Source organism: Lissotriton helveticus, chromosome 6 (assembly GCF_964261635.1).
Source record: "Lissotriton helveticus chromosome 6, aLisHel1.1, whole genome shotgun sequence".
Taxonomy (NCBI): Eukaryota; Metazoa; Chordata; class Amphibia; order Caudata; family Salamandridae; genus Lissotriton; species Lissotriton helveticus.
The window spans coordinates 114,499,335-114,511,648 of NC_136067.1; the positions used below are offsets into that span (position 1 = coordinate 114,499,335).

At 45.9% G+C, this 12,314-nt stretch overlaps 1 protein-coding gene across 5 annotated transcripts in view; it reads left to right on the plus strand.

Annotated features, from left to right (window-relative positions):
* Positions 1–12,314, plus strand: part of LOC144762305 (exportin-5-like) — a 2,106,094-nt gene that overhangs the window by 1,185,151 nt on the left and 908,629 nt on the right. For all 5 annotated transcript variants that reach the window (XM_078647454.1, XM_078647456.1, XM_078647455.1 and 2 more), the window contains exon 21: positions 10,206–10,312. In XM_078647454.1, the coding sequence (XP_078503580.1) occupies positions 10,206–10,312 (107 nt within the window). The remainder of the gene's footprint in view (positions 1–10,205; positions 10,313–12,314) is intronic.

Here is a 12,314-nt window from a genome sequence, read left to right on the forward strand (position 1 = left end):
AGGGGCTGGAAAATGCCCGAAATGCATTGGGTTGGAATAAAGAATTGCTGCTTTGGACTTTCTGTTGTATTTGATCGTATTTTCAAGGAGACCTGGATGGGCACATGCTAATATGTGAAGTTTTCTAAATACAATTTGTCTCATATGTGGATTGGTCAAAAAGAGGAAGAAAGTATGGTAACATTTTGGATAAAAGTGGTTGAATATGATCACGGATAAAACGGATGACTAATGGATGGATCTAGTATCCATAAATGCGCAGTGCGTCTGGGAGTGGAGCGTAGATTATGCGCTCCCCACAAGTTTGTACACATCTCTGTGTGCCATGCCTACAATCCAATACCCTGGCTTAGATCAGTCACCCCTCTAGCTGGGTGCACTATACCAGTGATGACGGTACAGGCGCATGAGCCCTCTATCCCTACAGTGTCTTAGTCTATTCTTAGACATTGTAAGTGCAGTACTGCCATTAAGAGTATATGGTGCTGGAAGTTTGTTATTTCCAACGCCACAGCACCATAATGGCTACACTGAAAACTGAGAAGTTTGGTATCAAACTTCTCAGCACATTAAACCCACACTGATGCGTGTGTGGGATTTTATGAAAAATGCACACAGAGGGCATCTTAGAGATGCCCCCTGAAAAACGACCTACCACTAGTGTCCATACTAAGGGTCTGCGTTTAGCTGCCATTAACCAAGATGTTTCTAGACCCCTGGGTCGAGAGCTGCTGCTCTTTGGGGCCTGAATCAATGCATATCCTGGAATCTGAAAGAAACAGGTTAGTGTTAGATTCCTTAAATTAGAATATCCCCAGGCGTCAGACTGGATCCGAAAAGTTTTGCATAGCAGTACCCCTGCACGTCGGTAGGCATCGTCTACGGCTCCACGTCCGTCGTCGGCGTCGTTGGTGCCGGAATGATGTCGTTGGAGTACTTCAGTTCTTATATCCTCATCGGCAAGCGCAGATCCGGAAAAAGCAGTACTTCTTAGTCACTTTTTGAATAAACTTTTTCGATCTATTTTGATCATTTTTTGAGTCTTGCGACTCTCGGTGCCGATAGGGATGCCTGGGTTCAAGCCCTGAGCCGATTGTAGCCGACTGATGTCGGTTACCGATTCCCACCGTTGGTGCCTCTATTGCCTTGGGGCCGACCACGACGTCAAGTCGTGCCCCGACTGCCGGGCCTCAGGTAAGAGGCACAAGAAGTCGAAGAGACGACATCGCTCTTCCAACTCCGCCCGACGCTCGCTTGATGCGACCGGGGGTTCGGGCGACACCGCCCACGCGGCTCCGCCGGAGCCGCAGGCACCGCGGCCAGCTCCATACCCGACGGTCCCTGGGCTGAACGCGACGCCAGAGGAGATCGATGCCTTCCTCATGGCCATGAGGTCGCTCTCTCCTCCGTCGGGTCCCGCAGGGGCGCCTTCGGGCCCCGCGGCCCCATCTCGGACCCCAAGCGGGCCCGGGTGCTCCGGCCCCGGCACGGTCGGGTGCTTCGGGTCCGGATCCGGGTTGCTGTTGGTCGACCTTACAACCCCACCGGCGCCGACCCCCAGGGTGTCGCCCAGACGCCGTCCCCGGACGACGTTGTCCCCGGTCCCGATCCGGCGCCGGACCGGCATCGAGCGACGCCGCATTCGGCGCTGGCAGAAGAGCAATTCTTCTATGATCCAACCCCATCCTTTGAACCTGACTTTCAGGAGATGGAGGGCGAGGGAGACTGGGAGGGGTCTGAGGACCCTCTGGCACGGGAGTGCTAGTCATATCAGGACTGGACAGATGAGCTAGGGGAAGCCAGTGGTCTGGACACTTCACCCGACACTGGCTTTGTCTCGCCTCCTACCGTGGCTACGGAGGAAGGGGCTGCTTACAGTGTGGTGCTGACGAAGACGGCCAAGGCCTTGGCTCTTGAGCTCCCCATCGCGACAGTGAGAACTAAAATCCTCACTGAGGTCCTTAAACCGCAGGCAAGCTCTTTGGAGCCTCTACTGCCGTTTAATGAGGCTCTTACTGACGTCCTTTTGGGCACCTGGTCCAGGCCGCTACAGGCCCTCCTGTAGATAGGAACGTCGCCAGGCGCCACTGCCCGGCTCCAGGCGACCCTAGCTTCCTGTCCACCCACCCCACTCCGAAGAGCCTGGTTATCCAGGCCTCTAATTCCCAGCCCGCATTCCCGACTGCGCCTCCAGATCGGGAATCCAAAAGGTATGAACAGTTTGGCAAGAAGCTGTTCTCCTCACTTAGTTTGGGGTTGCGGTCGGTCAACACCGCTTGCCTTTTGGGCCGTTACACCCACTCTCTGTGGGACACGGTTGCGGCTGTGCTGCCGAGCTGCCCGGTGGAAGCCCGGGTGAAGCTCGCTCAAGCTCATGCGGAAGGGCGAGATGCAGCACGGTACTCTAGTCGATGTGGGCTGGATACCACGGACTCGCTAGGCAGGGCGAATTCGACGACGGTGGCGGTTTGCCGCCACGCCTGGCTGAGGTCCGCCAACTTCTTGGCTGATGTCCAGAATACGCTCTTGGACAAGCCGTTCGATGGCAGCCGCCTCTTTGGCGGCAAGGCAGACAGTGCGCTTGAGCGCTTCAAGGACTCCAGGGCTACGGCCAAGTCCTTGGCCCTGTCGGGCCAGCAAACTTCTGCCTTTTGCTCCTTTCATGGCCAAGGAAGGGGTGTCCCCTCACGTCCTGCCAGCTACGGGCCGCAGACTACCATCCAGCGCAGTGGCGGACGTGGTAACCGCCGTGGCGGTGCCAGGGGACAACGGCGAGGCCAGTCCACATCCACCCCCGCAGCATCTGCCTCAAAGCCTTCCTAGTCCGCGCTTTTAGGCCCATTTGACGCCAGTGGGGTGCAGGGTTCGCCATCACCTCCTCCACTGGCGCACTATCACATCGGACAGGTGGGTGCTGGAAATCGTTCGAAGGGGCTACTCCCTCCCCTTAGAGGCGACCCCTCCAGCCATGCCACCGCAGTACCACCACGTGTCTGGGGATCACTTGCAACTTCTGCAAGAGGAAGTGTCGCGCTCTTGGCCAAGGGGGCCATCGAGCGCGTTCCTGGGCCAGAAGTAGGTGTGGTTGTTATTCCTACTACTTTCTGGTTCCCAAGAAGGGCAAAGGGGGCCTACGCCCTATCTTGGACCTGCGGAACGTCAACGGCTTCCTCCGGAAGGGGAAGTTCAAGATGTTGACTTTGGCTCAGGTCTTAGCTGCCCTAGACCCTGGAGACTGGATGGTAGCGTTGGACTTGCAGGACGCATATTTTCACATCCCCGTCCTGCCGGCCCACCGGCGTTACCTGCGGTCCCAACCTTTGTATCTACCTGTAACGCCCCTAAATCTAGTATTTAGGGGTGTTACAGACAAGAACCAACTACAAGAAAAGAAGAAGGACCGAACAGCCGTGCCGAAGCTAACAAGAGGAAGATGCCCACTGACTTGGCCCCAGCCCTACCGGCCTGTTTCTACCTCGAACCTACTCCTGCAAATCCCAGTGTGTCCTGCAGCCAGCAACCTCAAAAACCTCGGAGGACCTGCCAGTCTTCAACCACAAAGACTGTGTCTCTCGTGAACATAGGATTTGTTCATCAACAACCTCTGGCCCCGGCCGGATCGTGTGAATCTTCACCACTTTGCAACCGCCGTCCACGGCCCGAGCTCGAGATGGCAAACACCAAGAGGAGGTCGTCCCAGCGAGACTGACCCGAGATCCGGTGACCCCTGACCTGCCTCAATCCTCCAGCAGACAACTGCATCCTCAAACCGGAAGGTCCCCCAACAACAGCCAGGAGCTAGTAAGAAGATCCGCCCTAAAAGGCACCCTGCACCCGACGCCCCACGGCCTTGGATGGGCCAACCAACGGTACCTAACCAACCCCCAACACCCCAACTTGCCTCTCCAAGTGGTGAGCACACCCAGAAGACCTTTGTCCCCGAGCCTGCAGTGCTTTTGCAAACCAGAGACTCCCCTTTGAAAGCTACAGGGCTTCCGATGCCAAAACAGCTCTCTGCAACCGGCCGCCCTAGTGCCACTGAGGGTGTAACAAGAGTGCATCCTTGACCCTGGGGGACCCCGGAGTCTAACCCCAAAACACCAACTCCCACAACAAAGTACTTATCTTTAAACCGATAATTATTTTCCTCCATAGGCTAACAGTTACAGTTGTCAACTGGAGTTGGAAAACCTAAAGAAATTCTTTAAAATTGTACTAACTAACAAAAACGATGTTACTCACCTGTTTATTGGAAATGTCCCAGGGTAGTATCCAGGCATACTGCACTGTGTAAGAAAAGTAATCTCAAAAATAACTTACCTGTAATTTTACTAAGAAATCCTATACAAAGTATACGCACTGTATTCGGAGAAGCATTGCATTATCAGTAACACTACTGTAATCAAATCAAAGTACATGTACAATTGCAATCCAAATTGTGTTACACACCTGTATATTTACTGCAAAGTATTTATCACTTACCTGTGCCATGCTTGCTTGGTTCTAGGAAAGAAAATAACTAAAAGAATATTTTTCTACAAAAACAATTGGTCTGATGTTCAGTCTTTGAGTGTGTGAATTCATTTGCTGACTGAGTGTGTACAACAAATACTTAACACTGTCCTCTGAGAAAGCTCTACTGGTCGACTACACCACCACAAATAGAGAGTGAGGTGCTATCTACTTTACCTCTGCCTACCTTTCGGGTTCCACTGGACTCTGTGCCCACTATACCACACTTTGGTATAGTATATACAGAGCTAGCTTCCTACATTTGCCACATTACATTTAGTCCATGGGTAGTGTGTTGTCTGGAATACTTAGGTATGGCACCGAAAGACCTTCAGAAGTTAATGTTTTTGTCCTACCTTTCCAGGGACTTGTACTTACTTCTCCTTCATGCCTGGTACCAGTACGCTAGATCGGTAAGGTTAGCTGATCCTTCTGGTTAGTTGCATACCGGACTGTGTTGGGGAGACTGGTCGGACTGTACAGCTGTATGACTCGACTGCAGGCTAGAAAAGATTGAAGCCTTTGGCTGATGATAGCTGTGAACATCAGAGGAAAGACTACGATACCGCTAACAAAACAATCCAAACCCTTGGTATGTAATGAATCTTGGACATGGCACACTACAATTGATTTAAGAATGTTCTGGGGTAGAAGCAGGATCCTGTTTATAATAAATTTGAGTTTCATTTAATAGTTGTATTTTTTTTCTGTTCATTTTATCCCCACTTGATGATGAAAGTAGGACAAAGATTATGGGTATTTATACTTTCAACAATAATCTGTACTATAATTTTCATATTGTTGATGTCTCAGTTTAGTAGTGATTGAACCCTCCAGTAGGAGCGTGTTACGACCGGATTTAATATTTGGATACAATGAGATCAAAGGAAAATATTGAAAAACATGTACTTACCCAGACATTTTGCCACTGTTCACATGCATAACCCTACAATGTGATACATTGGGAGGATGATTATGAACCTTTTTAACTGTTTTACTCATTGCTTCACCTATATTCTTCTTTACAGGCACAGTTGGCACGAGTCTGGACTGGAGGCGATGACCGAAGCCTCAGAAGACTGTTGGTAGATGAACAATTATGGCGAAGGAGTTGACGCCTGTGGGATCACCCTGAAACAAGAGCAGTGTGCACCAGCAGGCTCATTCTGTTCATCAGATATGCTGTGGTACCTATCACTGCACCTTTTCTGGTCACGAAGCCATGATCAATTGGTTGTCGGACATAAAAGGCTTTTGTTTTTCTGACCTAGTTTCAGCATTAGAAATCAATATCATATAACATTCTGGCCTGGACAAGTAGATCTTGCACAAAACCTACAACTGGGTTTTTGTTTATGGTGGAGCTGGAGTGAGATACAATGTGGGACCATGTGGATGGGAAAGAGTGGAGTATGTAGCTCCCTTAAGGGCTCTTCTACACAGTGGATTCTTTGAGAATTGTAAGAGCATCTTGGTGTCGCAATGTTTCAGGCCACCACTGCATTCTATCTCATGCTGCGTGGACTCATGGGATCATAGGAGGGAGGTATTCTGGCGTGATTGTCATCTGACAGCGGTATATATATATCCACTATATTGCACCATAGCTCATTGTGTACCACTGTCTGCAGATATAGGGGCAGTCTACTTTTAAATACCCCGAGACTCATGGATAGATATGAAGTCAATGCTCCAAGGTGCCCAAAGACGGATAATAAACATTCACTTACCCCTGAGTTGAATGAAAAAAGAGAGTACTCCCAAATATTTTGAGGCCCAGAGGGGGGAGACAAACCATGCAACAAGGAGACAGAACCTCTTGAAGGGCCTATATTTCTTTCAACATTGAATATATCCTAAATGTTTAATCAAAAGATGCCAAAAAAAGATCTTTGAAATGTTATTCAAACATGGAAAATTTTTATTAGACTATTTTGTCATTTTTTTTATAATAAATTTTTTTTTTTAAAGACTCATATATAAAAAATACATTGCATTATCATTTCACAAATCAACATTTTACATACATTTGGTGATAGTCCTATCATACCAAAAATGCCCTCTAGTAGCAATTGATCCTATTGATCAGAGACACAAAAACACACATTTGTCACACAATATCAAAATATAATAATGAACATACCTAACAAATACAGCTAAACAAAATTATACAAGACATTGACTAACATAAGTGGTAGCTCTAAGGTGTATTTGAGAGGGTACGTATAGGAACCTAGATGGAGTGGTTCTGTTGGTTATGATGTACTTGACCAAAGCGTATCCAAGACAGGGGTGTTGGGCCGACGTACGTTTCGGTGGAAAGCCACCTTCCTCAGGGCCAAAGACAAAAGACTAACAGGCAAGTGACACAAAATCTTTAAAATATGAGGGCAACATACAAAATTCTATGTTTTGAAGAAGCTGCATATATAAATGGTTAAGATTCTTGATGGACTTTTTTGAAGTGTGTGCTCAGAATGAGAGGCCCATGCCTCAAGATTTCCTTTAGGGAGCTTCGTTTAGGGCGCCATGATCTGATTAGTAACGTTGTGTTTCTTGCATGCAGCGCTTCCAAGGGTTCAGTTCTTCAATAGGTGGATGACCGTGTCTTCTTCTAAACGAGCTACTGCCACGACCGGGGGTTCTGTGGAAAAAGACACGGTCATCCACCTATTGAAGAACTGAACCCTTGGAAGCGCTGCATGCAAGAAACACAACGTTACTAATCAGATCATGGCGCCCTAAACGAAGCTCCCTAAAGTTTTACTGACAATACATCGTGTACTTCCTAACAGAAACTACCTCACTGCCTTGAGAAAACGCCCCGGATGGCTCCAAAAAATTAAGGAAATCTTGAGGCATGGGCCTCTCATTCTGAGCACACACTTCAAAAAAGTCCAGCAAGAATCTTAAACATTTATATATGCAGCTTCTTCAAAACATAGAATTTTGTATGTTGCCCTCATATTTTAAAGATTTTGTGTCACTTGCCTGTTAGTCTTTTGTCTTTGGCCCTGAGGAAGGTGGCTTTCCACCGAAACGTACGTCGGCCCAACACCCCTGTCTTGGATACGCTTTGGTCAAGTACATCATAACCAACAGAACCACTCCATCTAGGTTCCTATACGTACCCTCTCAAATACACCTTAGAGCTACCACTTATGTTAGTCAATGTCTTGTATAATTTTGTTTAGCTGTATTTGTTAGGTATGTTCATTATTATATTTTGATATTGTGTGACAAATGTGTGTTTTTGTGTCTCTGATCAATAGGATCAATTGCTACTAGAGGGCATTTTTGGTATGATAGGACTATCACCAAATGTATGTAAAATGTTGATTTGTGAAATGATAATGCAATGTATTTTTTATATATGAGTCTTTAAAAAAAAATGTTATTATAAAAAAAATGACAAAATAGTCTAATAAAAATTTTCCATGTTTGAATAACATTTCAAAGATCTTTTTTTGGCATCTTTTGATTAAACATTTAGGATATATTCAATGTTGAAAGAAATATAGGCCCTTCAAGAGGTTCTGTCTCCTTACCCCTGAGTTGATGCACAATATCTGACTTGATCAGTGAAACCCTGGGACACAGGTTTACTCCGAATGACTAATCACAATCGCACTTTTGCCACCAAGTCATGGCTAAGCACGATGTGCATCAGCATGGCAACACATGGCGTGTGTGCAAATGACATTTACTTTTGTTTTTTTTCTAAAGCGAATCAAGCTTGTGCTCACTTCCAGAATGGCCTTGGTTGGAGGCTGCCATTCGAGAGGATGACATGAGTTTTACCAAATGGGCGTGGTGGAAGAGACTGAAGGGTGTAACTAATACCTTCTTTTTATTTCAGACTTGTATCAAGCATTTATTACATTTCTTCTTACAAAGCCGCCCAGTAATGCAAACATAATAAATTCTTTGTTGGGCAGTGGTCCTAAGCCCATGCAGTTGTATGTGTGAAAGATGCTGATGAAACCAAGAAGAGTCATTCATTACTTTGTCAACAAAGGATGGGCTCCTCTGTCTCCTCCTTCCTGCCCCACACCACCTTCAAACTCAGATACATCACAGTCGATGCACCATTTCTATCTGGCGGACAGACTCACTAGCTCCAGTGTGCTCAACCAACCAGCAGCCCCAACACCATCACACTGGCCATCCGCAAAAAAGACAAAACAAGGTAACAGCGTTCCCCATCAATTCATCCAGGATTCGGAACGAGATCAATGTATCGATCAGGTTGTGCTAACGTTGCTTCAATTTAGGGATGAGCTGAAGACGCGCAACTCTTTAAGGGACAGTACATGACGATGCAGTAGCAGTCTACTCTTGATCTTAGAAACCAGCTGCCCCTTCATTCACACATTGACTGTATGTCTTACCTTTGACCCTGCACAGTGATCTGCTGCCTTTGGGTTAGGTTTGTGCTACACAAATACTACAGTCGTACATACATATACTGGGAGGGTCGCGATGCCCAATAGATATCTGGCAGCACAGTTTTACAAGGAAGCTCTTTTACTTAACAGTCCTTCTACTGAAATGGGTATGGTAGTTACAACAGCAAACATAAAACAAGAGACACAACCATAGCATTGTTTTAGCATTTTTTACTGTTGGCATTCTGGCTTCACAGCTGTTTTGATGATCGATAATCCACCGACTACAGAAATCTGTGTAATCCGAAGGCAACATGTTTTGAATCCAGCTGCCCTTCATCCCTCCCAAATTCAAGTACACATAAGTTAGGTATTTCCACCATTTGTGCTATCATTCTTGACCCTAATAATTTGATCATTACACCAAGCAGATTGCCAGCCTCTTTTGAAGTATATCCGCATATGTGTCAGGCTCTATTGCCCTCTCTTCCATACTGAAGACCAAAGGAGCAGATAAGCCCACAGAGTCATATCCAGATATTGGCCTCTGTGATTGGTGGTATAAAATGTGCTCATGTCGCTAGCTTCGTTTTCTTCCCTGCATCCATTATGGGTATTTCAGAAACGTGATAGTTTAGGGATTTCCTTGCTAGTTTTAATGCTTCGGTTCTCATGGTACCAGTTTATGTACAGCATAACTTGACTCTGCAATAAAATCATTTTATTTAACCAAATCGTTTCTTGGCGTCTTTTGTCTGCATTAAGTTATTAGGTGGATTTTGCAGCATCGATGCAGTGGCGAGTGTTTTGGGAGATGGCGTGGATTATTGTTTTTTTATCCAATTGATTTGACTGTCTCTCACAGGCGTATGATTAAGAGTTCACACGTGACTGCTAATTGGTGAAAATATGAAACTCGGAATACATTTATTACAATTACTCCCATCTCTCCAAAAGCCTCACTCGTTCCTTCTTCTTTGTCTTGGTTCATGATTCCCCGCTCTCCAGCTGTTAGACATAGTTTTTTATGGTTCTCGACATTGATTAGCTCTTCTGTCACTCTAGGGTCATTGTCTAGGGGTCGGCTCTGCAAGGCACACTAACCCGGCTCATGTTCTGCCTGCCTGTGTACTTTATTAAACTGTGAGGTCTTGACTGCTTCAGTGATTTCAAAAGATGTGAATGTTTGAAAGCACTCCTAACTGTTATTTAAGCTTGTCACACATGTGATAATCATGTCTAAGGAATGACTTTTATTTAGACCAGTCTGTACCATAAAAAAGTTAAATATATCTGCTTTTCCAGGACCCAAAACAATCTCTACTTGCCGAAGGTGGTGGCGAAGTTGGAGGCCATTTCTGCAGAGGGAAGTCCTCTGGATCTGCTTGAAGTGCAGAGCACATCGACAATGGGTAAAAAGATTCCCTTATTCAAAGAAAATTACTATTTTTCACTTACTTTGTGTGTGCCCCGGTTCAGTTATCTCTAGATAATAAGATGGAGATGGAAAAGTTGGAAAAGAAAGACAAAAGAATGTTCCTCTTCCCATGGTTCAGGGCTGACACAATCCACTTCTTGAGCTGGCACATTAGATAGCCAAATCATTTTTCGAAGCAAGTGAGTTTGACTTCTGTTTGTATAGGAGATGTATCCAGGTGGCTTACTTTCAGGACGCACATTTATCACATGTGGTGAGCCTGAAAACGATGGGTAATAATAATTCTTTCTTTATTCGGTTTTAAAACATTGCAAAACCATAAAAGCAACAACATGGAATAATCAATTACATAATTTGTTTTAAAAAATATCAATGTGTCATAAAAACTGATTTAACAGGAGTCTAAATTGTTAAAGAGTTGGGTTCCGTAAAAATACAGTAATTGGTAGGTTCCGGCATTTAAAGATTTTTCCTATGCCTGACAATGCATTTTAAAAAGTTTAATACATGATAGCAGGTGCATTCAGAATCTAACAGTTGTAGACGTAACATAGCGGGACGGCATTGTCTAAAACCCCAGCGTTTTAACAGGGGGAATAGCCAAATTTTTCTGTGGGTATAATAATATTTACAGAACAATATTGTGTGCATACAGGACTGTGGCGACGTATCGTCACAAGGGCGATGTGCTGAAATTGGTTCCCATATGTTCTTTACTGGAAAGGCTACAAACCTGTGGAAAAGATCAAGTCTGAACCTTGTCAGAAGCATCCTTTCATAGGTACTGATCTCTAATGCCAGGTAAGGCTGTATTTGCAGGGTGAGCTGTACCATGCTTGCGTGTAAAACAGATGGTTTGGTTGAGACCAGGGTGAGCCTAAGAGTCTCTAAATGGTTCAGGGCTATTTGCTTCAACTCTTTCTTTGTTATCTCAGTTAACTTTTCAGGCATAAGATATTACTTTTCTAGACCCAGGTCTAAAAAGAAATGCCTGACATAGCTGAGCCATGCTATTTTGTGCGCGTGGTCCAGCACCATGGAATCCTCTAAGATTTGTTTGGACAGCGCATTTTTGTGCGAGACCCATATGCGCCTCCAAAGTAGCAGTGGTTGGACCTTTATCAGGTCTTCTAAATAAGAAATTCCTAATTCCACATGGCATGCATAGATCGAGGAGCATTTTGGCGCAGATAGGAGGAATCTCATAAAAGAATTCTCCGCTATCTGAAGGGAACTAACATCTGCATGCCCCCATACTCCGGCCCCATACAGCCGATTGCTTGGCATTTCGCGGCGTAGATTTTTAGCAGCTCAACCGGGGGTCTCCTTCCCAAACGTTGGGAGAAATTCATCAATGCCACGATTGCTCTCTTAAAGAGATGCCTCCTGGCCTCTATGGCTGCCTTCCAGTTTAGTTTTTCATCGATCATTATCCCTAAATAAAGATACTGGGGGGTCCTCTCAAGTTTCTGTTCGTTCAAGTAAGTATTCTTTATTCGTTTTTTTCCTCCACCCGCCACCATGACAAATGTTTTTTTGACGTTTATATGTAGATCTAAGGCACTCATGAAATCAGCATACTTAGTCAGGGACTTCTGTAGTTCAGTCGGTGTGCGGGCCAGGATGACCGCGTCATCCGCATAGAGTAGAGCGGGAATCAGGCGTTGGTTTAATCTGGGGAGGTCCTGCCCCCCGCTCAGCATCTCCCCCTCCAATCCATTGGTGTACAGCGAGAAGAGACAGGGGGCCAGAACACACCCCTGCCTGACTCCTCGCTTCACTCCAAAAGATGCGGAAAGCTCCCCTTTTACGCCGAAGCGCACTCTTGCAGAAGCCTCAGAATATAATTCTCTCAGGAAATCCAAGAGGGGAGGATCCACCCCCATGCTTCTCAAGACAGACCATAGCTTCGCATGAGATACGCAATCAAACGCAGCGGACAGGTCTACGTATACCATATACATTGTCCCCTGCTT